This window comes from Gossypium arboreum, chromosome 4 (assembly GCF_025698485.1).
Source record: "Gossypium arboreum isolate Shixiya-1 chromosome 4, ASM2569848v2, whole genome shotgun sequence".
In the NCBI taxonomy this organism is placed as follows: Eukaryota; Viridiplantae; Streptophyta; class Magnoliopsida; order Malvales; family Malvaceae; genus Gossypium; species Gossypium arboreum.
In genome coordinates, this window is record NC_069073.1 from 21,346,099 (window position 1) to 21,373,272 (window position 27,174).

Below are 27,174 nucleotides of genomic sequence, written 5' to 3' on the forward strand. Positions count from 1 at the left end.
AAATCTATGGTGGTTGATTGATGGAGACGTTGCTTGGTTAGTTTTTGGTGTAGGGACTAAATCATAATAATTATACTAAATTGAATAAACTTTAAAACTTAGAATTGACGACTCTAGATGAATATTTAGGTAGGTGAGATTGTGAGAAGAGCCTATTGAGAACCAATTTGGTTGTCTTGATTTAGTTTGGTGAGATCGAGAGATAAACCAGACTAAATTGTCCAATTTGGTAAAATGGTGGCTGAAACGTAAAATTGAACCAATTAAAAGTTTGAGACCTATAAATCCCCAATCCAAAAATTAATCAACAACTTAGAAGTCAACCAACTGCTTTTGTTCATTGAATTGTTAGTTAAATACTTTTGACTATTTTACAATTTAGTCCTCTTTAGTGTTTAATAGTTAAATAGTGTAATTACCCTTTGAATTATGAATTGTTGTACTATAACATTTAGTGAGTAGCTAGCTAGACTTCTTGTTTGCATGCATCTTACTTGTTAATAGACTTATCACCCGAACTCTCTTGGGTTCGATCCTTGGAATACTCGAAATATTTCATTATAACACTTATAAATATTACAACCGGTCTATCACACTTGTAGTAAACCGCTATAGTTATAATTGTATTTGTGTTGGTTCATAGCCTCGACGCAAGTATGCACGTTGGGGTACAATCACACCTCTCTCTTATGCATTAATTACATGTTTAATGAAATTTTTGTTGTTGTCGAGCCATTTAAGTGGCTAAATAATGTTGGTTCAATAGTGGTTATGGGTATTTACGATGAGATTTGTTTGTTTTGATTAAGAAAATCAAGAATGAGATGAAGTTTTTCATAAAGACAATGAGAGAGTTAAAGATTGAAGTGGGAAGTGTGGAACTCTCCAACCCTTCTTTGTAAAATCTTTGTAAGTCTTATGGAAATTGTTTTTATAATTAATATTATAGTTCAATGGTGAGTTTAGTTAGTTTGTGTAATTATAGCACCAAGGTAAATCAAAATGTTATTAATTTTCTTATGATTATTAGAAGTATTTCATTTGAATATATATATATATATATATATAGAATTAACTTATTATATATGTTAATTGATGTAGTTAAATTGTTATTGTTGAGTTTTAATTGACTTAACGAAAATGTCATACAAGCTTGGATGAGGGGTAAGGCCACTTGTAAAGATAATAGATGTATGCTTGAGGTAAGTAACTTACCTACTTCTTAAAAATCTATTTTAATTATATTAATGTGATGGGTGTTTATAAGAAGTATATAAGAATTATGGAGGTGAAATGGGAATATGAATTTGATAATGTTCCTATGTGAAAAAGAGAGAGATTGCCCTAGTAGCTTGGTACAATAAATGAAGACAGATATGGTATGTTATAAAGATTGCTATGTGTACATTGTATGAAGACATGACTTGGACTGGAGACATGATATGTTGTCATACGGCATAGCACTTTGGTGCGACCCGGCTTTACATGACATTAACTTGTGTAATGGTTGGGGGCACCTTTAGTGCCAAATATTTGGGGTGAGGGGGAAATCCCGAGTGTTCGACACTTATTATACTAGGATACGGAGGCTTTAACCAATTGTAAATCGAATGACTATTAAAGAACTGTACATGTATTATAAAAGTTAACAATTCAATATTACTTGTTTATGCTTTTAGTATATTTATATCATGTGCACACTAAGTTATTCTACAAGTTACTTATTCTAAAAACTAACTTATTATTGGATAATAGTTCATTTAAGTTCCTAGAGACTTACTAAGTTTTGTGCTTAACGCGATGTTGTCCTTTGCGCATAGGTAGTTCGACTTTAGAAGCCAACTCAACCAAATGATCACCTGCTCAAACCATCGCTAGTCTTAGAAAGTATGAAGCCCATATATTTGCATTTTAGCTTTCTAATAGCATGTACTGATGTCACGGGCTGCAGTTCAAACCGAATGACCATCACACATAATGCATCCCATGGAGGTCTATCATTTACATTGGGATCATTTGACCCACGAGAGTTGGCCCGATTCAAAGAGTTGTTGAAGAAGCCTAGGTCGCCCAATAATGCTGATATAGAAAGATAGACTACTTTGGTAAATATGGAAACTAATCTTAAAAGATTGAGGGGAATCATATCTTGTAAGATTATATTAGATTTGATATTGTAAATCTTGTAAATTCCTTGATTTTAGGGATAGTCTAAATCTTGTTCGTCGATGTAACTTGATTTAGACCGTCGATTTTGAGGGAACCCAACTTTAAATATAGAGCCTCCCTTTCACTTGTAAATCATCCATTGTATTCCATTCTTTATTGTTTCTTGTATTCTTTGAAAGAAAATAATACAATTGAGAGCATTTACTTAAACACCTCTTATGCATAGTTTTCTGTGGCTTTCTTTTCTTTTGTGCCTTCTTTTGGCTAGAGTTACTTCTGCTATATAAATTGGTGCCTTAGAGGAATTCTTTGTGAATCCTCAATTGTTTAGTGGTTTGGTTAACTTAGGCGTGTTTGCATCGAAAGGATCGCTTAAGGCCACACGGATTGCGAGACTAAAGTTCTAGCCCCGTGACACTAGAGGGTCTTGCCTAATGCATATAGATCAATTTCATATTATCATGTTATGTAATGGATGTTTTTACAAATTCCATCTTTGAACTTAGTTATTTTTGAGTTAGAAGGCTTTATCTTCTATTTGCTTGCATATTAGATTATAGTTATGATCTGAACCATTTTGAATGGTTTTATATATGTTTCATATTGCTTGTTTATTGCTTGAAGTGTTTGACATGAATGGTCCAGTTTCGACTAAGTTTTTAGTAGAATTTTGTTGAAAAATTAGCTAAATTTTGATGCATGTGACTTGAATACTTTAGTCGAAACTGGTTTGGAAGCTGTTTTCAACTTTAGAAATGTGATTTTTGGACTCCCAGGGTTTGGATTTAGTTTTGGTATTGTTTGGGGGTTGAAATAAGGGTCTTTAGGGGTTATTTTTTACCCATAGGGAAGCGGTATCGATACCAGGCCCTAGAGGTACCACACCCTAATTGGAAGAATGCAAAAATGTACAATACCAGGGCTAGGTATTAATACCTTTGGCCCTAGGTACCACAATCCTTGTACCTTTTGGGGCCACTACACTATTTTGTGCAAAAAAGGCCCTCCAAGGCCCGAAAAGGGCCCCGGGCACCTCTGAACATCCCTAAATCGATTCAAAATGGCTTTAACAAGATTTTAAAACTTAGAAATTGATTTTACCTATTTTATATGATTTCATAAAAATGTTTTCTTAAATAAATTTGGGATTATTGTCATAAAAGTGGTTTTGTGACATCTCTCATTCGTACCGATTGTCAAGATGGATGAGGGATGTTACAAAAACCATTTAAATCTTTCTTATTTTCAGGATAATGGCCTAGTAACCTCCTTATTTCTAGCTTAAGTTCAAATTTAGCCACCCCGATGATAACAAATCCTTCAATTTGAGGACCTATGATCAAGGCTACATCTTCCAACATGATCATCCCTTCGCCGTAGAAGTGGAAGGTAAGAGTCTCTAGTCTCCACCTTTCCACCAAGGTTGTAACGCAACAGTGATCATAACAAAATAGGAGGTATCAAAAAAACTCACTTCCTCTAGACGATTTGTAAGTGAGTATATATTACTACGAATTCGAAGATTTCGTTGCTTGATCTAGAAAGTAAATAAAAACAAAATAAAAATAATTTTCTAAATTCAAAATTGATATAATTTAATACTAAAATTAAATATACATGTCAAAAAATAAATGCTTGTTTAACTTATAGCTTAATAAGAAAATTACCATATTAGCAGCTATTAGCGCTGTAAGATTTGCTTCCCTTAATAGAGCTATAGTAAAGTTAAAATATGAAGTTTAAGGTGAGAAAGCATGATTTGAAGAGGGTTTTTTTTTTTTTTTTTAAGAAGTCAATAATGATGGGAGACAACTTGAGCTTGGGTAAAAAACAAAATAGGAGAGGGAATATTTACGGGTGCAGTACTTCAATATATAAGGTTTAGGTGGAGTTAAACAGTTAAAAATTCAATTTCAAGTTAATATAGTTATTAGGGTTTGGTCTACAATAAATAGTAAAAAATTATATACATATAAACTCAACATCCATAAATATCAAGGTCCATACAACGCATTTACTAAAATTAGGTTTACAATAAATAGTGAAATCTTAAATACATATAAACTCTTGAGCTCAATGCAATTCATATATTAGGATTAGGTTTGGAATAAATAATGAAAATTTAAACACATGAAAACTTATTATTCATGTGTCGAACTCAGCTCCACGTATTAATTAAGAGTTCAACTCATTAAGATAAAAACTAATTTCATATCTCTTACGTATTATACTAGCTTGAAATCTGTAAATTTCAAAATAACATCATCATTACATAATTATTACTTTAAATAAATTTCACAGCACAAATTTTTCAATAAAACTCGTCACCCGTTAATGTCGAGATACTCTATAAATAAGGTTTACAAACAGATTTTAGGGAGTAACAAATATTGACTATATAATGGATAGAGGTGCGCAAATCACAGCCTGCCATTCACATTCTTAAAGCTCAGCCCTAATACAAATGATAAAGGCCAATCTTAGTCGGTGTGAAGTTAGCACAAAGAACAGTAGACAATCCATTCCTGCATAAATAATTACCGTTTGTCGGTCTCCAGTTCATCATCAGCCATCAATGCCTCTGTCATGATATATTCATTCATTTCATTTGGAATTGAGGTGTGGAAACAAAGGAAAGCATGAAGCTAAGCTTGCTCTTCACAACAATTTCCTATCCACTCATAAATCTAAACAATATATAGATAACGACGGTGCATATTATTAACCAAATTCCTTATACAAATCCAACTATTTTATGCTATTATGCCCATGACGTCTGATGTCTTTGACTGGGACCAATGACAGAGCAAGATCAACCCCTGCTATTTCTTTCCATTTGGAACAAAAAGATGGCATATCCACCAAGCCAACTAATCCCTTTTGTAAACTAGAGTTGGATATTCTGGGCTCCACATGCTGTTCTCCACATATTCTAAAACTTCCTCCTGCACCATTACATCACATCTCATTCTTACAATTCATGCGTTTTAAACACAGCAAAACCAACTTTTATTACATCAACAGTCAGCATTACCTCGTTCTGACATATTTTTTGGAGCTCTCTAGCGTCAATGTCACGATATCCTTCTGCCAGATCCTCTTCTATAGCTTCCTTCACCACAGCTGCTGCTACCTCCTTTGTTATATCTCTTATCCTACAAACAAACAAACAAATAAATTTATACTTAGCCTATGACACCGAATTCATTTTCTAGGTGAGATAATACATATATCTTAAGGCCTCATCACATACTTTGATATTGGAGGGAATATCATGCCCTTGAGAACTTCATCTTCTGTCATGTAGGCAGCCAGACTGCAATTGTCAATTTAACATAGCATGAGTCAGTATCCAACTCAGTACCAAAAGCCACTTTACCATCTTGCTTAAGCCATTAACTTCTTTTTCTTCTTTTTTTTTTTTTTTTTGCTCGAGGAGTTTTAAGGGAAAAAGAAATAAATTAGTGATCCAAACCCATATAACAGACAGCTTCTGGCATGCCATTTGGGAACCGACTAACAATATTTTAGTATGTTAATAATATATATTACAATTATTAGAAATTAATGCACAAGTTACTTACAAAATGCCTCCAGAAAGTAGAAAAGTACAGCAAACAGATCCTAATCACTACTTTTCTTGAAGAAAATTTTTATGTGGCTCTGAGCAAGTGGGGATCCAGTCACTGGTACTGTCTTTATCCCTTTGCATACTCATAAATTACCTAAATTTCACATATACTAATAATAAAAGTTTATTCCAAAGAACTTCAACATAAACTCATAGTCTTGGCAGGTGAAAAATTCAGAAGCATTTGGAGAAATATTTATCAAAAACAAAATATAAATTAACCACACCGTTCTGCTGCAGCCTGTAGCATGCCATCCGATATGATCCTAGAACCAGACAGAAGAGTTCCAAGGCCAATACTGCAGAAAAGAAGGGTAAACAATTATAAATGATGAATTAGAGAATCATGAAGTAAAACGATACCTTTGTGAAGCAAATTAAAAAACTGACCCTGGAAAGAGATACATGTTGTTTCCTTGGTTGCTATGCCCAATTTGACGATTTCCTAAATTGTTCATGAGTTACAAGAAGTAAGCCTTTCACTCTCAAAGAGGAGAGTAGGGAAGGAATTTCTGTTTCCTTGTATAAAAATCAAGATACTACAGAATTTCAGGCAATAAATGAGGACCTCGTATAATAAGTAGCTATAATTCATACAAGTTTAGGCATTTTTAGCAGACAGAGCCCCACACGGCAAATTGGTAAAGACTATAAAAATTGTAGGAATATTCTGTAAATATTTTAGGAATATTTTGTAGATATTTTTTTTATTAAAATCCCTTATTTTAAGGGATCATATCTCCTATTTAGTATCTTTCCTAACTTAGAGTTTCCTAAAGTAGTGTCATAGGTTGTATATAAAAACTCTGATTTATGTTCTATTTAGTATCAAATACTCTGATTTCTACATGGTATCAGCTTAGGTTACGATTTCTTTTTTCAACCTAGACCATGTCCGAAACTCCTCCTACTTCGGAGATTACTTCAAATCCAGAAAATTTTTCTGGTTCCGATGCTCCATCAGGTTCGTCTGGTCTGACTATCACCTGCCATCGATTGAATGGCAACAATTTTCTTGAATGGTCCCAATCGGTTAAGATTTTTCTCTTGGGCAGAGAAAGATTGGACTACGTTACTGGTGAAATCAAGAAGCCTGCTGTGACTGATGCTGGTTTTGCTAAGTGGATGCGTGACAATGGTCAGGTTATGACAATTCTCAACCTTCAGAATTGCCATCTTGTTCGCCATTACCTGCAGATCTGTCACCTGTGAATGCTCCCATTGATTCTCCTGTAGTACCTATGACTAATTCACCTACACCCACTTTAAACACTCTTCCTGAAAATACACCTACTCCAATTGACAGTCTTCAAAAAACACCACCACCCAAACAGCTTCGTGTCTACACAAGAAAAAGAAGACATATCCCTGAGACTGTTTTGCAATCTGATTCTTGCCGAGAATTGGATTTGGGTCCAGCTGCCGAAATGGAAGAAGAAATCAGTAAGTCCACTACTCTAGATGACTTTCCTATTGCTATTAGAAAAGGGGTTAGACAGTGCACCAAGCATCCTATTGAAAAATTTACTGGTTATAATTCATTGATGCCGTCTTTTCAAGCATTTACAGCAACTTTGGATAAAGAACAGGTTCCCACAAGCATAGCTGAAGCTCTAAAGGATCCAAAATGGAGAAGGGCTGTTGAAGAGGAAATTTGTGCACTAGAGAAAAATGCTACTTGGACCATTACAGACCTTCCTCAAGGAAAAAAGGCTGTCGGCTGTAAATGGATCTTTGCTGTAAAGTATAACTCCAATGGCAGTATCCAACGATACAAAGCTAGACTAGTGGCCAGAGGTTTCACGCAAACATATGGGATAGACTTCACAGAAACTTTTGCACCTGTGGCAAAGCTTAACACTATTCGAGTACTCCTAAGTTTGGCTGTAAATTGCGATTGGAAATTACACCAACTTGATGTAAAAAACGCATTTCTTAATGGCAAGCTTGAGAAAGAAGTCTATATGCAATTGCCACCTGGCTCAAAGTCTATTGAAGGTAGCAACAAGGTTTGCAAGCTCAACAAGTCTCTATACGGGTTAAAACAATCACCCAGAGCTTGGTTCGAGAAGTTCACTAAAGTCATTCTTCAAAATGGCTACAAGCAGTCCCTTACTGATCATATGCTTTTCATCAAGGTAACTTCTACAAATAAGAAAGCTATCCTAATTGTGTATGTGGATGACATCATTCTTACTGGAGATGATGAGGAAGAGATTCGCAATTTGAAGAAGTTGTTAAACAGGGAATTCGAAACCAAGGACTTGGGAAAGCTAAGGTATTTCCTAGGAATGGAGGTGGCAAGATCAAAAGAGGACTTGTGATCAACCAGAGAAAGTATGTACTTGATTTACTCAAAGAAACTAGTTTTCTTGGGTAAGTTTACCGATACACCAATGGAGGCAAACTTGAGATTCAATAAAGAAGATGAGTCCTTAGTAGACAGAGAGAAATTTCAAAGGTTAGTTGGGAAACTAATCTACTTATCCTTGACAAGGCCGATATAGCTTTTCCCGTAAATGTGATAAGTCCACACATGACTAATCCTCTTGAAGAGCATATGGCAGCGACAAATAGAATTCTCAAGTACTTGAAGAAAACTCCAGACACCGCTTAATGTTTAAGAAGACACAAGACAGAATCTGTTAAGATTTTTACAGACTCTAGTTGGGTGGAGATCTCACCGAAAGAAGATCCACTAGTGGGTACTTGCACTTTTGTTTGGGGTAACCTTACAACTTGGAGAAGTAAGAAACAATCTGTTGTTTCAAGAAGTAGTGCTGAAGCTGAATTTAGAGCACTAGCTTTGGGGATAGCGAAGGAATTTGGCTACTTAAATTACTAAAAGAACTTGGCACAAATCAGAGGATCACTTTGAAGTTTTGTGTGATAATCAATCGCCATTCAGATTGCCAAGAACCCGTTCAACATGACCGAACAAAGCATGTTGAAATTGATAGGCATTTTATTGCTGATCAAGTCAACAAAAGATCGCCACTCTTTCTTACATTCCTTCGAAGGACAGATTGCGACATTCTTACCAAGGCTTTGCCAAAACACGTGTTCAATAAATTCCTATTCAAGCCGGGATTATACAATGTATATTCTCCACTTGAGGGGAGTGTAGGAATATTCGTAAATATTTTAGGAATATTTTGTAGATATTTTTTATTAAAATCCCTTATTTTAAGGGATCATATCTCCTATTTAGTATCTTTCCTAACTTAGAGTTTCCTAAAGTAGTGTCATAGGTTGTATATAAAAACTCTGATTTATGTTCTATTTAGTATCAAATACTCTGATTTCTACAAAAATTAAAAGCGTTACTATGTGGACAATGTCAAACAAGGTAGTCTTGGCACATACCAAGATCAACATCTCTAAATGGACTTCCACTTGCAAATATAATGTTGTCGCCTACAATCGAGAAAGCTTCCTCTGGGGTGCACTCAGCTGTAACAAACAAGAAGGGTAAAAAAGACCATGGCAAAACTCAGTACAAATATGGATGGCCCTAATTTTGTCACCAAAACATTTAAAAAAATCATACCATTTTTTGTAGGGTTTGACATTGCAAAGATAGCTGGTTTAGCTGATGTCGATCCTTTAAGAGCCTCCAACACCTAAAACATAAAATGCACTTAGATTACTTTGCAAAAAAGATTTGGCAGGAAGGTCAATGAAATGCAGAGATTCTAGGAAACAAAACAGTCTAAAATTTTTAAAATTTATTGTGTTGCCACCTTGAAGCCTGTTTGCCAAATCTTTACAATAAAATCTCAGAAAACTTTCTTCATATTTAATTATGTGAGAGAGACATGCAAAAAGTGAATCTTTACAGGTCAAATATTCTCATCATAAGGTTGATCACTGGGCTTGAAGATACAAAAAAGTGTTAAATTCTAAACTAATAAAGAGTTAGTTTTGCTAATTTGGCAATTGGTAAATGATGTTTAAACAGTGATCATAGATTTCATAACAGCCACAAACAGCAAAAGCAAATCTTCTGCTTGTCACCTGATGAAAAATTCAATTCTACCTCTTTGGAGAACAATCCTCCAACACCAGACAACCCAAGAAGCACATCAGGCCGCACTTGCCGCACCTGTTTAGCCAGATTAAAGAAAGGCTTTTAACCGTGAAAGAATAAAGAGACTTGACAATGTATTTGATAACATAACTCAGAAGCGATAAAAGAAAACGAAAAAGACAAATATTGAAGTACAGGTCATTCCCACAGGACTAATTTTTTTCACGTGTTAAGAATAAAGTTATGCTGTAATCCATATAAAGAGCTGAAAAAATGTTTCTGTGCTAACACTATACAAACCACTTCCACAAGACTTGAACCCTCCCTTAATCCTTGACGACCAGCTTCATTAGTGTTCCTTGCAAATGGCAGGGCGTCTGGATCAATATTTTCACGTTCGTCAGTTATGAGACCCTAGAAAAAAACAATTCATTTGGTTACAATGTATATCTAATGCAAATTGGTGCCACTCGTGGAAGATAACCATGCAAAGGTTGCATTGAACCATTATATTCTAATAGAAAGAATCCAGAGCAGCAAAAATGTAAAAGTGACCTAAAATAGTTTTGTAATGCATTGATATAAATGAAACTGAAACAATCAAATGATGATTTCAGCATTACAGACCACCAAGAAATGTTGTGATATGGATTACAAGGAATGCGATCAGATAGTTAATTGGCCATCTTTTATCCACTTATGATGGTTCCAATTTGAAGAAGAAATGTTAGAAGAAAAAACATGTGTAACATCAAAAGCAATAAAAAGTCCCTGTAAGCACAACTGCCTGGCTGAAATCCAGAGTTCTTGAGAGATTATGCTACTCACATTAGCATCAACAACCCAGAATTGACTCTTTGCACTATCAAAAGCATGCTCAGTATTTCCTAACATCCTTGCCATTGTTTTCCTTGCAGCATTGACAACCCCTATTCCTGCACTGCAGTGGTATAAAGGTTATGCAAACAATTTCTAAAGTCTCCTATTAGCATGCAGGGCCTTCCAATTAATTTTCACAGAAAATACTAAAATGACAAAAGAAGAAATAGCAAACAAATAAGTCCGCAGATTCAACAAATTTGTGAAATGTCAGATAGAATGAGAGGAAGTCCACTCACAGGAAAACATATAATGGACCAGCTAAGCCTTAACAACATAAAATATCCATATAAAGTAAGAAGAAGAATAAGCCAACGGAAACTAGCATCTTATTTTCCTTTTGTGGAATAACTTCTTTCATTTTTCTTCAGACATATAGAGAGAACAAATGAAAATGAGCTGTGCCAGAAGGATACAAGTATAATAAACTTGCTATAATCCAACCACAGTTCATAAGAGATGAATTTCACCCTTCAACTCAGAAAAATAATGATTAGAGAATAACCATTAAATCCATTGTACATCAGGTGCCAAATGAAAACAGTCTAAGCACCACAAGTGACCATCCAAATATAGGAATAATATAATAATAGCCATGTTATCTCTTCTGTGATATCAGTATTATGATAATCCATAACTACTGGATAGGCTTGAAAACTAACCTTCCAGCACCAGCAACAACAATCTTTTGCTTAGGAAAGTCAATCATTGGCCTTCCCTGTGCTCTTACAGCTCCAAGAAGACCAGCAATTGCAACCCCAGCCGTTCCCTGCAAAAGAAATCAATAGAAAATCAAGGCAAGATGTGAAGGCAAATAAATATCTGCAGATAAAATCAAAGAATTTTTAAGGCATGGTTGGTTTAAAATTATGAATTGCAAAAAAAAAAAAGAAAAAAAGAAGTTCAGTAACATTAGAAACATTGTATACAGAACTAAGAATATGATCCAAAGAAACAGGTGAAAACAAATGGAATGTTTAGCGTTAACAAATTAATCAAGACTCAAGGTGAATTATACTAAATTTTCAATTACCTGGACATCATCGTTGAACATCCTGTGTGTATTTCTGTAACGCTGCAATAACTTGAAAGCCCACTTGCTCTGGAAATCTTCAAACTGCAGAAACCCAATTTAATGCAAGAGAAGATTGTGTTAACAAGATAGACATATCTACCTACAAGTCTTGCCATATCTCTTAAATGAAGATACTGCAATTTAATTCCAGACAAGATTACTTCAACAAGATAGACATTCTACATACCTGCACAATCACATTTGGCCAACGAGTAAAAACTGCCTCCATGAATTCATCGATCACTGCAATATACTCATCACCATCAAGGCGGTGTTGTTGAAGCCCCAAGTCTGTTGACAAAATTGTGTGATCACATTTCTTCTTAAGATCATAAAATTAACTCAAAACATGCAAGTACAAAACAACAAGCTAAGAAAATTGGGCTAGTGCTAGTAAGACCACATACTACAAGCATCAAGAGGAGAAGTCAAGAGCCTCATAATTTCTCTAAATATCTTGTTTAATAGATGATAGATCAAAAGGTTACCTCAGGGACTCTAGCCAATCTTATGCATCATTGCATTCTTAAGCCTGTAGGCTACAAGTCCGAGCCCATATGATATCTAAAATACCACACTAGTACAAAAATCTAACACAAGCGAGGGACCAATGATGGTTGATTGAAAAAGTCACATCTACACTTGCATGCATTTTCTGCCAAACATAGACCAGAATTTTCCTTTCTCGATACAGCACTGTTTTAACAAATTTCAATGCAACACTACCAGCTACTTAAAAAAAATAATGTCATTTTTCATATGCTTCCTCAAAAATAGGGTGATGAAAAGCTTACACAACGGGTTTTTGAGCAACTTCTCATTGTTAGTCCCAACATCAATCATGACAGGAAGCACCTAATGCAAGGGAGAAAACAAAGGAAATATTGTAAAATTCCCAGTAAATGGTCAAGCTGAGAAAGACCAGAAACATTAGCATTACCATTTTACAAGGTTAGGAAATGGTTGAAAATAGGAAAAATGAGCCAGTTAGACTAGCTGGGAGTCCACAAACAATAAAAAAAACATGTAATAAAGTCTCACTCAATCATAATCGTTTTTAGAAGCAAAGCTAACCTGAAGTAAAATAAAATAAAATAAAATAAAATAAAAGGCAAAGAAAATAATACTAAAAAAAAAGAAAGAGAATGGATAAAGAACAAGAACATGGATATTTATCAAAGTTACCACAGAAATCTTTATTCTAATTCCAGCATTAAAATGCAGGTATAAAGATAGAGAATCATAGGGAGGCGAGGGGGGGGGGGGGGATCCAAATTTTATTATTCTTGTAAAATTGTTTAGATAATTGTAAATCCCTTACCTAAGTAAGAGATAAACATAGAATTTATAAACACAGATACAAGATAAGAGAAAGAATAACATACCCTCTGAGGATTGATACCAGCAGCAGCAACATACAAATCCAGCTTCCCTATAGCAATTCCAATTCCCTGAACTCCAAGGTCTCCAAGACCCAATATTCTGCTTCCATCCGTGACAACAATCATATCAACCTGTACTCAACAAAAGTTAGATAAACAAAGTGGAAATGTGTGAAGCTGTAAAGTTAACATATTTCGAGCATATTGTCATTGACAAAGCCAAAGAATTTCTGAAATTCTGATACCAAATTATACAAGTTACAAACTAAACCAGATCTGAAATGAGAGAAGAACTCAACACTATTTTGTTGCGGTACTAAGACAAATGATCATGTTACTTGAAAATGAAGTAAGTAATTGAATGAGGCAATCACTGAGTTGAAAACAAATTTATGTAAAGAAAAAGCCCAAATTCCAAAATTTAAGAGGAGTTTCAAACATTCAAATTCTCAAGAAATCACCTATTAAGTCTTCTGGTAGTTTAAGTTAGAAAAATACACAGGATAGAAAGCAAAAGGCGAAAAGATAATTGATCTGTGCAAAAGGGAAATAAATGAGAAAATAGCAAGTCAAAATTGTAATAAAGCATGGGATTAAAATTTGCATGTCAGAATATCATTTCATGTTATTAGTATTACCACGTAAGGCTGCACTGCTATAAAGAACAATGCCCACAATTGGGATCAATTCAACTAAATAAAGAAGTTTTAATATTCAATGCATCATTATGAGTAATTCATACCTGATCAGCAGGCCAGTTGTAAACCATAGACATCATTTCTCCCCGATCTTCTGCACTAAAGTACATTCCTCGAGGCCTTCTAAACAGACCACTATAGTTCTGGCAAACAAGACCGACAGTTGGAGTATAAACAATAGGAGCATATTCCTCGATGTTGGCAATTAGAACCTGTCAAAGTTAAAATAAATGATGCTTCAGGTATATCATCAAGAAGATGTCATACACACACTGCTTTACAAAATACATACTCTACAAGATGTGTCAAAAAAATTATATGCACATGCAAATTCACTAACAAGATGTCATGGTAATTCTTACTCGTAACACCTTTAGGCTGATTTCATGTAAGACTGTCAGAAAGATGGACATATCACAACCAGGAAGTTAAATAATTAACTGGACAAGATAATGGAGTCATTGGAAAAATGGACGCGACATGAAACTCGGAGGAAAACAGAAGAGAGATACTAAGTAAATAATTAGTACAACGGAAATTTAACTGAATTATTCCTTAAGATGCTGCATCAAGTAGGTGAAATGGCCATTCTGGTGGTAAACGGTAATTGGTAGACTGTTATCATTAGAAAAGAAGTTTACTACATACCCTGAACTCAAACCACGACATATTGATTAGATTAGCATTAGATGGAAGAAGGGGAAGCTTAAAACTAGCTTGAAAAGCATTACAGAGATCCCAATAAAGCAGATAAAATGAATTGTACCTTGTAGTACATAGTCTCATTTCTGTCATGCAAGCGATTAAGTATCCGCCACTTGGCAAGCGCATTTGGATCAGATGGTCCATCTCTAGCTTGCACTTCAAGCCTCTTCAAATCAACCACTGGTAATTAATCAATTAAAAGGCAAAAAATAAAAATGAAAATCATGGAGATTCAAATTACAATTATCATAGATAAAAAAGCTTTGTTTGATCAATACAAAAACTTACTGAAGCGTTCAATTTGCTGTTCGGAAGACATTACATTTGGAGGAAGCAGGCCACGAAGATCCAGACGATCTCGTTCCGTCATGGAAAATGCTGTTCCCTAACATTTAAACATTTGAAAGGGTTAAAAGCTATGAAGTTTGAAGCTAAACGAAGCACAAAAACCAGAGAATAATGGAAATGATTGACATTGAGGGAAGCCCAAGAACAGGGCCGTAGTAATGGAACTGAAAAAGAAGTAATACCTTGTTGAACCATGGATCGTGGAGGATATCGAGGCTGCGCTTGTGGACAAGGGTAGGTCGGTGGCCCTCGGCGGTGGTGAAACATCTAGGGCGAGTGACAGCAGTTGGATTGATGAGGCTTCGTTTAAGGCGTCTCATCAGAGACGAGGCTGCTCTCGTCTGATTGTAAAAGTTAGACATGTTTTTATGCTCCTGCTTTTGTCCAGCAAACACTTAACTCTGAAACAACAACAGCGCCAATAGTGGAAGAAGAAGACGCGATCTGGTGGGAGTGAAAAGTGGAGGATGGAGCTTAGCTGTCTCAATTTTCCATCAATTCGATTTTTTTATCACAAAAAATTACAAATAAACAATTTTCAGAATTAATTTTTTATTATCTAGATAAAAAAAAAAAAGCCCCCATAATCAGAGGCTTCAATGCCAAATTCTTATCCATAGCCCATTTACAACCACGTCTTACAGTTCAGTGTTAGACTATGGCCCAAACTATTGCCATTAAAGATGAAAACGATAATTACAAAGAAAAGAAATAGGAAGGGAGGCAGACAGCAGCCAAACTACTCCTTGACAACTGACAAGGTGAACGAAACAAGAAAGATTTTCTTTAAAAGGGTTATCAAATGTCTGTGAGTGGGGAAGTCCTAGAGGCATAGTAAAACTATAGAGAGAAACAAGCCAACCTATGCTTTATTCTTATTGCCCCTCTGGTCAGGCATTCCATTCTCTATTTTGACGCCACCCAGCAAAAACACCATCTCCCCTCTTAACTTTATTTAGAGTAAATTTTTCTGCTCTTATTCACTTCTATGTCAAAATCTTGTCTTTATGCTTCATTTAACCTTTTTGCGTGATTTTTCCATCTGGGTTTTTCTTTTCATTGCTGAAATACCATTTCTTTTTTGTTTGTAAAACCCCCAGTTTTTGGCTGAGATTAGGGCTTTTTTCCTCTCAAGTTGTTTCCCACTTATATTCTTGATTGCGGCATTTGATGCTCTGCGCTGGACCTAATTCATGGATATAATTTGTTTGGAATCCTTGTGTGACTTCGCATATATTCTTTTCATGTGGATTACTGATTAATAATGTTTTGATAAATATGAAGTAGCTTTAGTGCATAAAATAAAGGTTGCTGCTTATTTATCTAGGAAAAGGTGGAGCTGTGTGTCTTGCAGATGTGAATTCTATTTCTGATGTTTAATGAAGGAAAACATGGAGGATGGGGAGATAGAGCTTTCAGACCATGTCCTACTATCAAACACTGTTCCATCCACCAATTTTCAGGATTCAACATCCGTAGATTTAATCATTGATGAATACTTGAAGAATACCAGAACATGTTCTCACACTCACACTTGTAATCCACCGGGCCCTGATGTTGCACATTCACATACATGCTACCATACGCATACCCAACTTCTTACATCTGAAGATGATGATTACCACAACAATAAAGCCCGCTCTGGTTTGAATTTGAAACCAAGAAGGTCTTTGGGGAACAGAGAAGCAGTTCGGAAATATAGAGAGAAAAAGAAGGCACACACTGCTTATCTTGAAGAGGAAGTGAAGAAATTGCGATCACTGAACCAGCAACTTGTTAGAAAATTACAAGGACAGACCATCCTTGAAGCAGAGGTTTTGAGGCTGCGAAGCCTTTTGGTAGGCATTAGAGCAAAGGTTGATAGCGAGTTGGGTGTTTTCCCCTTCCACAAACAGTGTGCCAATGCCACTATTTTGAAGGAAGGTGATTGCGGGGTGCAGTCCATTGGTGATACAATTAGTCTACAATGTCAGACCGATTTGCCATGCTTCCATCCACATCCAGGTTCATCATCATCACATGCAAGCATTGGTGGAAGTGAGAAAGTGAGCATATCCTTGGAAGGAAATTGTCAGCCTGCAATTGTGAACTGTCAAGCTAATGATCATAATTCAAATGACCAGTGTTGAAGGTCATCCAAATGAAAACAGCTGAACCCTGGTGTCATCTCATGTGCATTTCAAGCTGGAGAACAAGTGCAAGGAAAGAAACCATTTGTAAGTTGCCCTATACTTGATCTTGAGGTAGTGTAAAAGTCTGTCCAAGTCTATTACAGCATGCTCGTCGAGCAAACCAAATATTACATATAGACTCTGGTATATATATACAGAATAACGACAATATAAGGAGTGTATATCAGGTTATGTATGTTAGGCGAATAGAAGTTTAATCTGACAGAACCATGTGCTCTAGACATATTTTATATTATCTTGTCTTGATCTCTAAGTGGCTTATATGATTCTAGTACTAGCATGTAAATAGAATCGTCCTCTTGCAGCTTTACCTATATATTTGTAGGAATTTAAAATGATTCAACTGCTGCTCATATGGAGTCACATGTAATTGATTCATTTAAATACTATCTTCCCTGCTTGCCGGATGGATGTTTACTTCTTGTTAATAGGTCTTAACAGTTAAATATCTATATGTATGTATGCAACATAAGTTGTTGCCACATGACATACAATGAACGTAAACTTCGTAGTTTTATTTTAGTGTTATATTTTATATGTTTACAATATTATTATAGATTTATCATTATAAATTTGTATGATTTTTTATCAGTTAATAATTTGTTTTATGTATACTTTTACGTATTTATTTATCCATATTTAATGCATTTTATTATTTCTTTTATTATGTTTGTTTAATATATCAATTTATTTAATGTTTCACATTATAATTTTGTATTGTTATCCGGTGCACTACGGTGGAGAATAAAATTACCCCGACTAGGATCATAATGGTGACAAGTGTTTCCTTTATTTAACTTTTTGGGTAAATCATTTGTGTCCCTATTTTGGTTAACCATTTTAAAAATTTGTAATTTTACTCATTTTCGTTAGATAAATCGTCAATAATCACTTTATTGTTATATGTCTTGGTCATTAAAGGAAATGCTGATGTGATAGCTTTGAAATTGGTATAATAATAAATTTAATCTTTTAACATTTTGTATATTTTGTCAATTTGATTTTAATTTTAAAAGTTTAACAAATTCAACTTTTAATATTTGCATTTTATCAATTTAATCCAAATTCTAAATATTCAAAAAATTTATAATTTTGAAAACTTGAAAATATATATTATTTATTATAAAAGGTCATAAAAGTATAAAATTTTAAAATATATATGATGTATGTTTTGATGGAAAAATTTCCTTATGCTTACATATAACAAACAAAAAAATCTTCTCTTTTCTTTTTTTTTTTTTTAATTCTGTTCTTCCGTTTAAACCCGAACCTTCAAGTACCCTAAATCCATTTCTTAATATGAAGACCTTTTCAATTTCTTCAAAAGCCTCTCTTCGATTAGCAAAGAATCGGTAAGTCAAATATTATTTTAATCTCCATTTATAGTTTGAAACTTTCAATTTCTTCAAAATAATCCTTTTCGATTAGCACGTTTTATAACTTCAAAATAATTCTGGGGAAGATAAGAGTTTCAAACAAAATAGGTCTTGGGTTTTCTACTTTGTTCAACTATGAGTTTTAAAACCTTCAAAAACTATGGGTTTTAAAAATTTTAGTTTATGAGTTTGAAGATATGGATGAAATTTTAAGATAAAAATTAATAGAGGAGAGGCTGAGAAATCTATGGGTTTAGAAATTTGGTATCAAGGGATTGAGAAAAAATCCATAGACTCTGAGCAAAAGAACCAAAAAAAAAACTTGATCTATTCAACTAATCAAAACAGGAGAAGGGTTTCAAAACCCCTCTTTCTGTTATTTTAATTAAAAATATTAAAAGCATTACAAAGTATTAAAATTAAAATATATTTGCATAATTTTAACGCATGTTGCAACCTTTAGGCCTAAAATTTTAATGGTAAAGATGATTTAAAAGTTAATTATATATTTTATGCCTTTTATAATAAATCATATATATTTTCAAGTTTTTAAATTTTTTTAATTTTTAGAATTTGGACTAAATTGACAAAATGTGCTAACATTGAGGGTTAAATTTGTTAAATTTTCTAGAATTAAGACCAAATCGACAGAATATGTAAAATGTTAAGGGCTAAATTTGTTATTATACCAATCAAAAGATTATCATGTTAGCATTTTGTTTGGTGACCAAAGGCATTTAATGGTAGAGTGATTAGAACTGATAACTTATCTAACGAGAGTGACTAAAATTGATAACTTATCTAACTAAAGTAACTAAAATAACAATTTTTTAAATGGGTGACCAAAAAAGAAATGCGGGTAAATTTAAGTGACTAAATAGATAATTTACTCTAATTCTTAAAAATTTTAAATCTACTCAAAAGACAATTCTCATCATTCTAAAGTGCTTGTATAAATTTTATTTTGAGTAAACTATAAAATTTATATTTTCGTAAGTTTATGTTTTAATAATCGAATTTTAAAATTTATTATATGATCACTCACATTATTAATTTATTATATTGTAGTCATTCAGGTTGTCAACTTTTGTTAAGTGTAATAATAAGTAGATGTGACACATTAATTTAAAAATACTTTTACATATGAATGTCTTTTACATATGAATGTCACGTAGATTCCACATGTCTACAACCCTCACCACTCTTAAACCCACAATGTTGGATCTAGTGCCCTAAGTGTAGTATATTCGTTTATAAATTTGTATTCTTTTCGAATAGATTGATTTAATAAAATTATTCATAAATTACATTAATACCTTTTCTATATTGTCTTCAATGGTTTTTGCATGCAAAGCAAAATGGAAGCAAATATTAGCTCATCGGTTATCTAATATTTAACTAATACTAAGTTGTATTACGTGGTCAGATTGTAATTCAGAAAGACAACTTGTATTAGTAGATGAACCTAAACATGTCGTTAGTGTAATCAGAAATGAGCAAATTGATTGAAGAACTAATATTCTATCTATCAAGTCTAATTAAGGAGATTCTTTGTTTTAGGCATCAAAGCGGATGATTCTTAGAAGATAGAAACATAGATATGATTGATTGGAATGACAGTACATCGAACGGAACCCAACTAGAATAGATCCTGAATCTGTTTATGGATTTATTTACATGTGACGTTCATAGCGTGTTATACCTTAATCTTGAGTGGATGATGGACTATGTATGTGTGACTTGTATACTTTGATATAAGTAAAAGTTTGATTTCAAATAGATAAGGAACCGAAAGTTGGTGCATAGAGTATACGACTTCTATAATATGTAACATCATTCACAATAGTGGAATTCATAGCCCAAGACATAGGTAAATGATACCTTTTCATTGACATTACATGATAGATGAGAAGAAAACGTAGCCACGGGTCATTTGTCTTTGTGATGAATGACTTAATTACTATTAGATAGTAATTAATTTTTCATGAAGGAAGATGTAATGGTTATCATGAGATAAAATAGGATCATATTGGTAGAACAGATTTATCCCAAAGAGGTTAATGATATCCTATGAGGGTAACACATTTATGACAAGGTCATTGGATGAGCACTGATCGAGTAGCTTTCGTAATGATATGTTATTAAGGAGAGCTCAATCACAATACTATAATGGAATAACTTTATGACTAAATGAGTTTATAATTAATAGGCAAAAAACTTAAAACTTAATTATAAATCATTTAAGTCATAGTTACATATGTCCAGTCGGTCCCTCTGCTAGCTCATTAAAACCATAAATAAATTGCATGTTGAATTAAAATAACATAAATTGATAGAAATGATAAAGTTAGAGAAATGAGTTACATTCAGAAATGAATATGATTTCTCACTAAATATGGAAATGACCTAAGAATTAACTTAAGTTTTTCAAATTATTATTTAATTAAATAATTGAAATTGAAAATGAAATTAAATTAATGGTCATTGTGAACCCGTTGAAAGTAAAAATTAAATATATTTTCTCACAGATTTTTTACAAGAAAGTTGTCATAATTTTAAAGGAATAAAAATTGGGTTGAGAAATTTGTTTAATTCAAAAATTAATTAATTAAAATTAATTTAATCAATAATTTTCATTTGAGAAAAAAAAATATATTGGGTTGGATTAAATTATATAAAGTGTTGGGTTAAAAGTCTAAGAAACACATGTAATTGGACCTAATATAGGATAGGCCCAAAACCCCTCATAACAAGTATGAGGGGCGACAACCCTAGTAAATTAACGAGGATTAGCCATCCTTATCTCTCCTAATTCAACTAAAGGAATGTTTTTCTATTAAATAAATACTATTTGTATTCTACTAGTTCAACTAGGGTTTTGCTTCCTCTCCTTAGAAATAAATGGCACCGGTAGGACTAAAAACACAACAAAAGAATAGAAGTTCTACATATGTTTTCAATATTGTTATTTTGCTTGAAAATAGTCAGAATTTATTTCTAAGTATAAATTTTATTTTCAAGAATAACAATTCTACTGCTTTTTATGAGAGAGAAAGATTTACTTTCCTATTGAAAGTAAATAAAGTTATTTTTGGTTCTGTGTTTGATTTGAAATTATTCAAGCCCAGTTCATGGTACAAGAGTGGAGAAGGCCGTTCAGTTGAAAGTTGAGAACATCTAAGATCCGTCTGCTCAATGCACATGTATTATTTCTGGAAAAATTTTATTGCTATAAATATAAAAAAGGGCTCGATTTTTAAAATTTTTATTTTTCTGGTCTACAAGAAAACTGTATTTGAATCATCAAAAAGAGAAAAGAGAAAAGCCAAAAGAAAAAAAGAGAGGAGAAGAACCAAACTAAAACCTATGCACAGAGAAAGAAGGCAAACAAACATCAATAAATACTTAAAAAAAAAAAAAAGGAGAAAAAAGGAAAGGGGTCACAATAATAATAATAGCTGTAGAAAACCCAATTTGCCCAGGGCCCAACAACCAATAATAAAACCAAATAAAATTAAACAGTTCAAGTCAAAGTCTATTTACATCAGGCTTAAATCAATTAAACCCATTACAAGCGCAAAAATAAAAAAAATAGAAACCCAACTTTCCTAAAAACCCTAGGAAGCCCAAATGGCCCAAAACTATAAACATTTTCAGCACAAAAAAAACCCTAGCCTCTTTGCCCTAGTCGCCGCATCCCCTGCTCCACCTCGCGACGTCAACGCCGTCGTACCACCCTCGTGCATCCACGACCTTCTCCGTACCTGCAAGGACAACAACAGAAGACACAAAAGAAAAAAAAAACAATAGCAAAACACTGTATTTATTTATTTTTATTATTTTCGGCTATAAAAGCCATGGACAAAGGAATGTAACTAGTTAGTTTTTATATTTAGAAAGACGGATACATAGCAAAGAATTAAAAACAGAGAGCAAAAGTTTTGAAAAGGTGCTTTTTCTATTCTATATATATATTTTTTTTATTTTTGTGCTTTTATCTTATTTTTTTTAACAAAAGAAAGAATAAAAAGCAAAAAGAAAAAATCTTACCTTTCTTGCGTGTGTGCCGCTGTGGGAGGTTGACGTTCTTCGTTTTCGATGAAAAACGATGTTTTTTTTGAGGTCTGAGAAGTAAAAAACACAAAAAAGAACTTTTTGTCTTCCGGCCATCGTGTCTGGTATGGTGTGCTCGCCGGTGGATGGCAAAATCACGGTGGTCCGTGACCGGAGATGGCCAAATTGTTGAAAGGGGGGAGAGAATTGAGAGGTTTTTGTAGTTTTTTTTAGGGGAAATGGGTTGAAATGAAATTTTTTAATTTTTTTTTTGGCTTAAATAGCAGTATCAAAACGGCGTCGTTTTGAACAGTCCCCCAAACACCCAAAAGGAGTCGTTTTAAGGGGCCGACCCGATTACCCGACCCGCATGCTGGAGGATCCGCGTGTTTTTACTTTGGTGGGATATTTGCGGATCAAGTCCTTCCGCTTTTGCTGCGTATATCAATGTGGTCCCTTTTTTTTATTTTTCCATACATTTTTATTCCTGTTTCAATTTGATCCTTGGTGCGCCGAGAGGACAATTGTCCCGGAAATGGGTTATTTTCGCATTTGATCCTCCCTCCTTTCGAGAGTTTCATTTTCTAATCCTTAATTTTTTTTTTGTTTTGTTTTTTAATTTTATCTCTTCTATTTCATCCTATTTTTAATTTAATCCTTTCATTTAATTTCAGCCCTATTTCTTTCTTCTTCTTTTTTTTTTGTGTTTATTTTATTTACTTACTTATCATTTCTTTTCTCAGTTTTAATTTTTGTAGTCATTGTACATTTTATTCTGTTTTATTTTATTTATTATTTCATCATTTTCTTTCCTTTATTATTGTTATCATATTATTTATTTATCCATTTATTATTTATCTTATGTTCTTTATCTATATATATATATATATATATATATATATATTAAGAATACTAATATTTTCTTTACTTAAATACCTATTGTTCGTATTATTTCATCCTTGCTACTATTATTTATTTATTTATCCATTTATATTATTATTATATTTTCTTATATTTAAAGTGAGAATATTACATTCCTCTATCTGTACATTTTACTTATTATAGTCTTTTTTTATCTCGCTTTTATTATTTTGTCACTTCTTTTAGCATCTTTACATTATTTTTGAGGCATCTAATATTTTATTGCTTTTTATTTGTATTACTTTATTTGTTTTATTACTGATATTCCGAATTAATATTTTTATTGTTATAATTATTATCATTCTAATATTTTCCGATATAGTCATTTTATATCGTCATTGCAACATGCATCTCGCTTAGATATAATTGGTTGTTTTATGCTATAATCCAAATAAGGTAAAAAACGCGTTGTTTTAAATATTACATTAATTTTACTCAATTCGTAAAAAAGGAAATTTTTTTAAAAAAAAGGCAATATTTCATATTTTGGAGATTTGAGAAAATCGTACCCTAACTTACGGGATTTTGATTTTTCTCGTTAAATCTAAATAGCCAATATTCCTTCGAATTTCAAAATATGTTTTAAACAAAACAAAGACAATATTTGGTGTTTAGGAACTCGAGAATGTCGTATCCTAACTCACGGGGTTTCGATTTTTCTCGTCAAATTTTAAATAACCAAATATCCTTGTAAAAACTAGAGCACGGGTTTTAAAATAAGAATTTAAAAGGCTAGCTTATTTTCGAGGGATTCAAATGTCGTGTCCTAACTTAGGAGATATGACATTTTAGTACTTCGAGATGGGAGGGCCTTCAATACTCGTTTTAATTCGTTCAAAGTTTTTAGTCGAAATTAATAAAAAGGAGAGGATCGTACTTTAAATTCTTTCGAGTTCTCAACTTTCAACGTTAAGACATTAATTAATTACTTAGGTACCAATTTTGGGCGTTACGAGGGTGCTAATCCTTCCTCGTACATAACCGACTCCCGAACCTGTTTTCTCGAATTCCGTAGACCAAAATTGTTGTTTAAAATGTTTTATTAAAACGATCGATCATGAGGTGACCTGATCACACCTCATCAAAAAGGATTGGTGGCGACTCCCAATTTTCGTTTTCAAAATGAAAAGTCGTCCCCTTTTTTTTAAACAAAAAAATGGTGTCGACAATAATAATAATAATAATAATAATAAACAACTAAGTTAGAGGCGCTTCAATGGTATGCATGCTAATTCTATTGACTAGAAGGTAGTGATTCGTGAGGATAAGCGCGTATTGAAAAACTAGTCCAATCTAACAATGCACAATGACGGATTGGGGTTGTTGGTGTTGAAATTTTGCTCGAGTTTTTATAGATTTCAATTGTTCATATGGGAAATATAAACCATTGGATGTATTAAGAGTGAAAAGAGCTTCCATTCAATGTTGGTTTTGTGCCTGTTTATAATCAGTGATGATTGTTTGAATGATTTGGGAGAAAAGGAATGAGAAGAAAAAGAAATAAAGTATTGGGAGAAAAACGAGATAACTTAAAAATACTAAAAGGGGTGGTGAAATGGTGCATAAATTTTTCTTTAAAAGAAGCTAGAAAAGTTGAAAATAAATTGATACAATGAGTTATAGTGATTCAGCCTCAATTGTCTACCTCCACTACTTTAGCCCTTTTTACTAAGGATTTTCCCCATTCTCTCTTTTAGAATTGATACATTTTATGGGCAAAGTATAACATTTACAACTCTCTATCTTTTACTAAGGTTAAGATAAAAACTTCTCTAGTTTTTATGGCTTAACTAAAAACCCTCTCCCTCTTACAAAGGTAATATTATGCAAAAAAGAAAAACCTCCGTAAGGTAGGTGCTTATAAATTCAAGCTCTCTCAAATTCAAATATATAAACATTTTAAATAAAAGAAATAGAACTTTGTCCAACAATTTTTATGTGCAAAGTATGAATGTGAGAAGAAAAAAATAGTAAATCTTGAATTTTGAGCTCTTGATCTTTGAAACTTTTGTTGGGTCACTAGAGCACCACTGATGAAACGAGAAAACAAATTCTAGAAAACCCGCATCATGAATCTGTGTACAAGAAAACAAATTCGAGATAGGGGAATATAACTCCCCAAATTTTTCGATATAGTAAGTGTCACTGCTTTGAGATCCATTATAGTAAATTTTCAAGAAAAAGTTAAAATGAGATCAATAAAGAGAATGTTTGAAGGAATTATAATTCTTTATGGTCGGAAACCAATGAAGAAAAATTATGGATGTGAAAATGTTGAAAAAGTATGAGGACTAATGTGTAAAGTGACCACTTAGAGAAAATATGGATTGATAATGATTCGTTGATAATAAATTGACATGGAAAATGTGTTTCAAGAAAAGCAAGTTTGGACTAAATTGAATAAAATGAAAAGTATATGGTCTAAATTGGAAAAGTTCTATTTTTGGCCTAAAAAGGATTAAAATGCAATTTTTGCATGGTTGGATGGTATTATGGGCCTTTATGATGTTATGTGAAGCTTAATTGTGTTAAGTGTCATATTTGGTATTAATAAGTGAAGTGATAAGAGAAATGAAATAAAAGTGTAAATCTTCCATTAAATAATATTTTGGGCTTTTCAAGACTTTTGTAATGAAGATTTTAGAATTAAGAAAATATAGTGATGTGAGAAAAATTGATTGTTGTAGATGTTGGAATTTTTAAGTCATGAAATAATGTGGGTCACTCATTTAATTTTTTTGAGTTTAAGTTTGACTGATTTTAATGAGAATAAAAGAAATAAAAGATTAAAAGTGGTAATCTTTTTCTCCCTTTTCCCATCCCCCTCCGTTGAAGAAGAAGTTTTATCTTCCCATTTCTTCTTTCTCTCTCTCAAATCCGACCAAAAATCTTCAATACCCAAGTTATTTTCTTGCAAGAATCATTTTTAAACTTAGTTCCACCATCATATTCATCATTAGAAGAAAGGGTTTTCATGAGATAGTAAGAGAAAGCTTGAGTAAGTGTGAGAAAGTGAAGAACAAGGAAAGAAAGTGCATTTTTGCCATCTTTAATATGTTTATTTAAGGTTTTTTGATATGATTTCTTATGAACATGGTTTTGATTATTGTGTGTTTTGAAGAGGAAGAGTTGATATCTGAGTGGTGGATATTTGAACAAGAAAAAATAGGTTTTGAGCTAGTGAAGTAGAGAAATTTGGTGATTTTTCTCTTCCAAAGGAAGGTAAGTACTAAAGGAATCATCCTTACCTTTGAAGAATTAATATAGACAATCTTTAAAGTTTAAATGGATAAATGCTAAAATGAGGTTAAATATTAATAATCATAATTGAATGAAATAGTTTAATGGAAATGAAAATAGAAACAAGTATATTGGATTAAAATGTGCATATTGAGTTTTAGTGTGCTTGATAGTTTTTGAGTTAAAAATTGACTTGGAATATGGTAAATGGCAATTTTAATTTTGTTGATTAATTTGTGAAGAAAAGAGTAAGCTATGACATTAAATAGACCATTAAATGATTTGGTGTATAAATGTGAAAAAGAGTATTAAAGGATTGATTAGTAGAATAATAAAAAATTTTAAATTGGAATATTGTATGAAATATAACATGTAATGGCAATTTGCAATAAGGGAATGCTTAATAGCTCATGGACCTTTTATAAAATTGTATTATGAGATATTGAGCATGTGTAAAAGTATGGATAACAAGGCA

At 33.0% G+C, this 27,174-nt stretch overlaps 2 protein-coding genes across 6 annotated transcripts; one reads left to right on the forward strand and one right to left on the reverse strand.

Moving 5' to 3' along the window:
• Positions 1-4,418: 4,418 nt before the first annotated feature.
• On the reverse strand, positions 4,419-15,577 carry LOC108460249 (NAD-dependent malic enzyme 62 kDa isoform, mitochondrial). Of its 2 annotated transcripts, XR_001867501.2 has the most exons (20): positions 15,100-15,466; positions 14,858-14,954; positions 14,631-14,749; positions 13,909-14,076; positions 13,170-13,298; positions 12,579-12,639; positions 11,972-12,075; positions 11,743-11,826; positions 11,372-11,478; positions 10,659-10,770; positions 10,131-10,244; positions 9,840-9,905; positions 9,351-9,423; positions 9,167-9,253; positions 6,191-6,245; positions 6,028-6,099; positions 5,423-5,485; positions 5,204-5,324; positions 4,711-5,114; positions 4,419-4,624 (listed from the first exon to the last, which is right to left on the reverse strand). XR_001867501.2 is itself a non-coding variant. In XM_017759679.2 (19 exons), exons 1-19 carry the CDS (start codon positions 15,277-15,279, stop codon positions 5,040-5,042), a joined length of 1,887 nt encoding a protein of 628 aa, XP_017615168.1. In that variant the 5' UTR covers positions 15,280-15,577; the 3' UTR covers positions 4,419-5,039. The 2 variants fall into 2 exon arrangements, 1 of the variants encoding a protein (XP_017615168.1); XM_017759679.2 differs by having other exon boundaries at positions 4,419-5,114; positions 15,100-15,577.
• LOC108460250 (basic leucine zipper 24-like) lies at positions 15,571-17,697 on the forward strand. 4 transcript variants are annotated; one of them, XM_017759680.2, is made up of 2 exons: positions 15,571-15,678; positions 16,303-17,697. In XM_017759680.2, exons 1-2 carry the CDS (start codon positions 15,601-15,603, stop codon positions 17,044-17,046), a joined length of 822 nt encoding a protein of 273 aa, XP_017615169.1. In that variant the 5' UTR covers positions 15,571-15,600; the 3' UTR covers positions 17,047-17,697. The 4 variants fall into 4 exon arrangements, with proteins under 4 accessions (XP_017615169.1, XP_017615171.1, XP_017615170.1 ...); XM_017759682.2 differs by having other exon boundaries at positions 15,572-15,678; positions 16,245-17,697; XM_017759681.2 differs by lacking the exon at positions 15,571-15,678 and adding an exon at positions 15,746-15,877 and having other exon boundaries at positions 16,245-17,697.
• Positions 17,698-27,174: the final 9,477 nt, after the last annotated feature.

Bases quoted from the DNA above. Each gene is read 5' to 3' on its own strand.
- LOC108460249 (XM_017759679.2), bottom strand. From the start codon at position 15,279: ATGTCTAACTTTTACAATCAGACGAGAGCAGCCTCGTCTCTGATGAGA. The intron at 9,254-9,350 runs GTATGATTTTTT...TGTTTGTTACAG, and splicing joins GTCAAACCCTACAAAAAATG to CTGAGTGCACCCCAGAGGAA. The intron at 6,100-6,190 runs GTCAGTTTTTTA...TCTTTTCTGCAG, and splicing joins AACATGTATCTCTTTCCAGG to TATTGGCCTTGGAACTCTTC.
- LOC108460250 (XM_017759680.2), top strand. From the start codon at position 15,601: ATGAAAACGATAATTACAAAGAAAAGAAATAGGAAGGGAGGCAGACAG. The intron at 15,679-16,302 runs GTGAACGAAACA...TGTTTAATGAAG, and splicing joins ACTCCTTGACAACTGACAAG to GAAAACATGGAGGATGGGGA.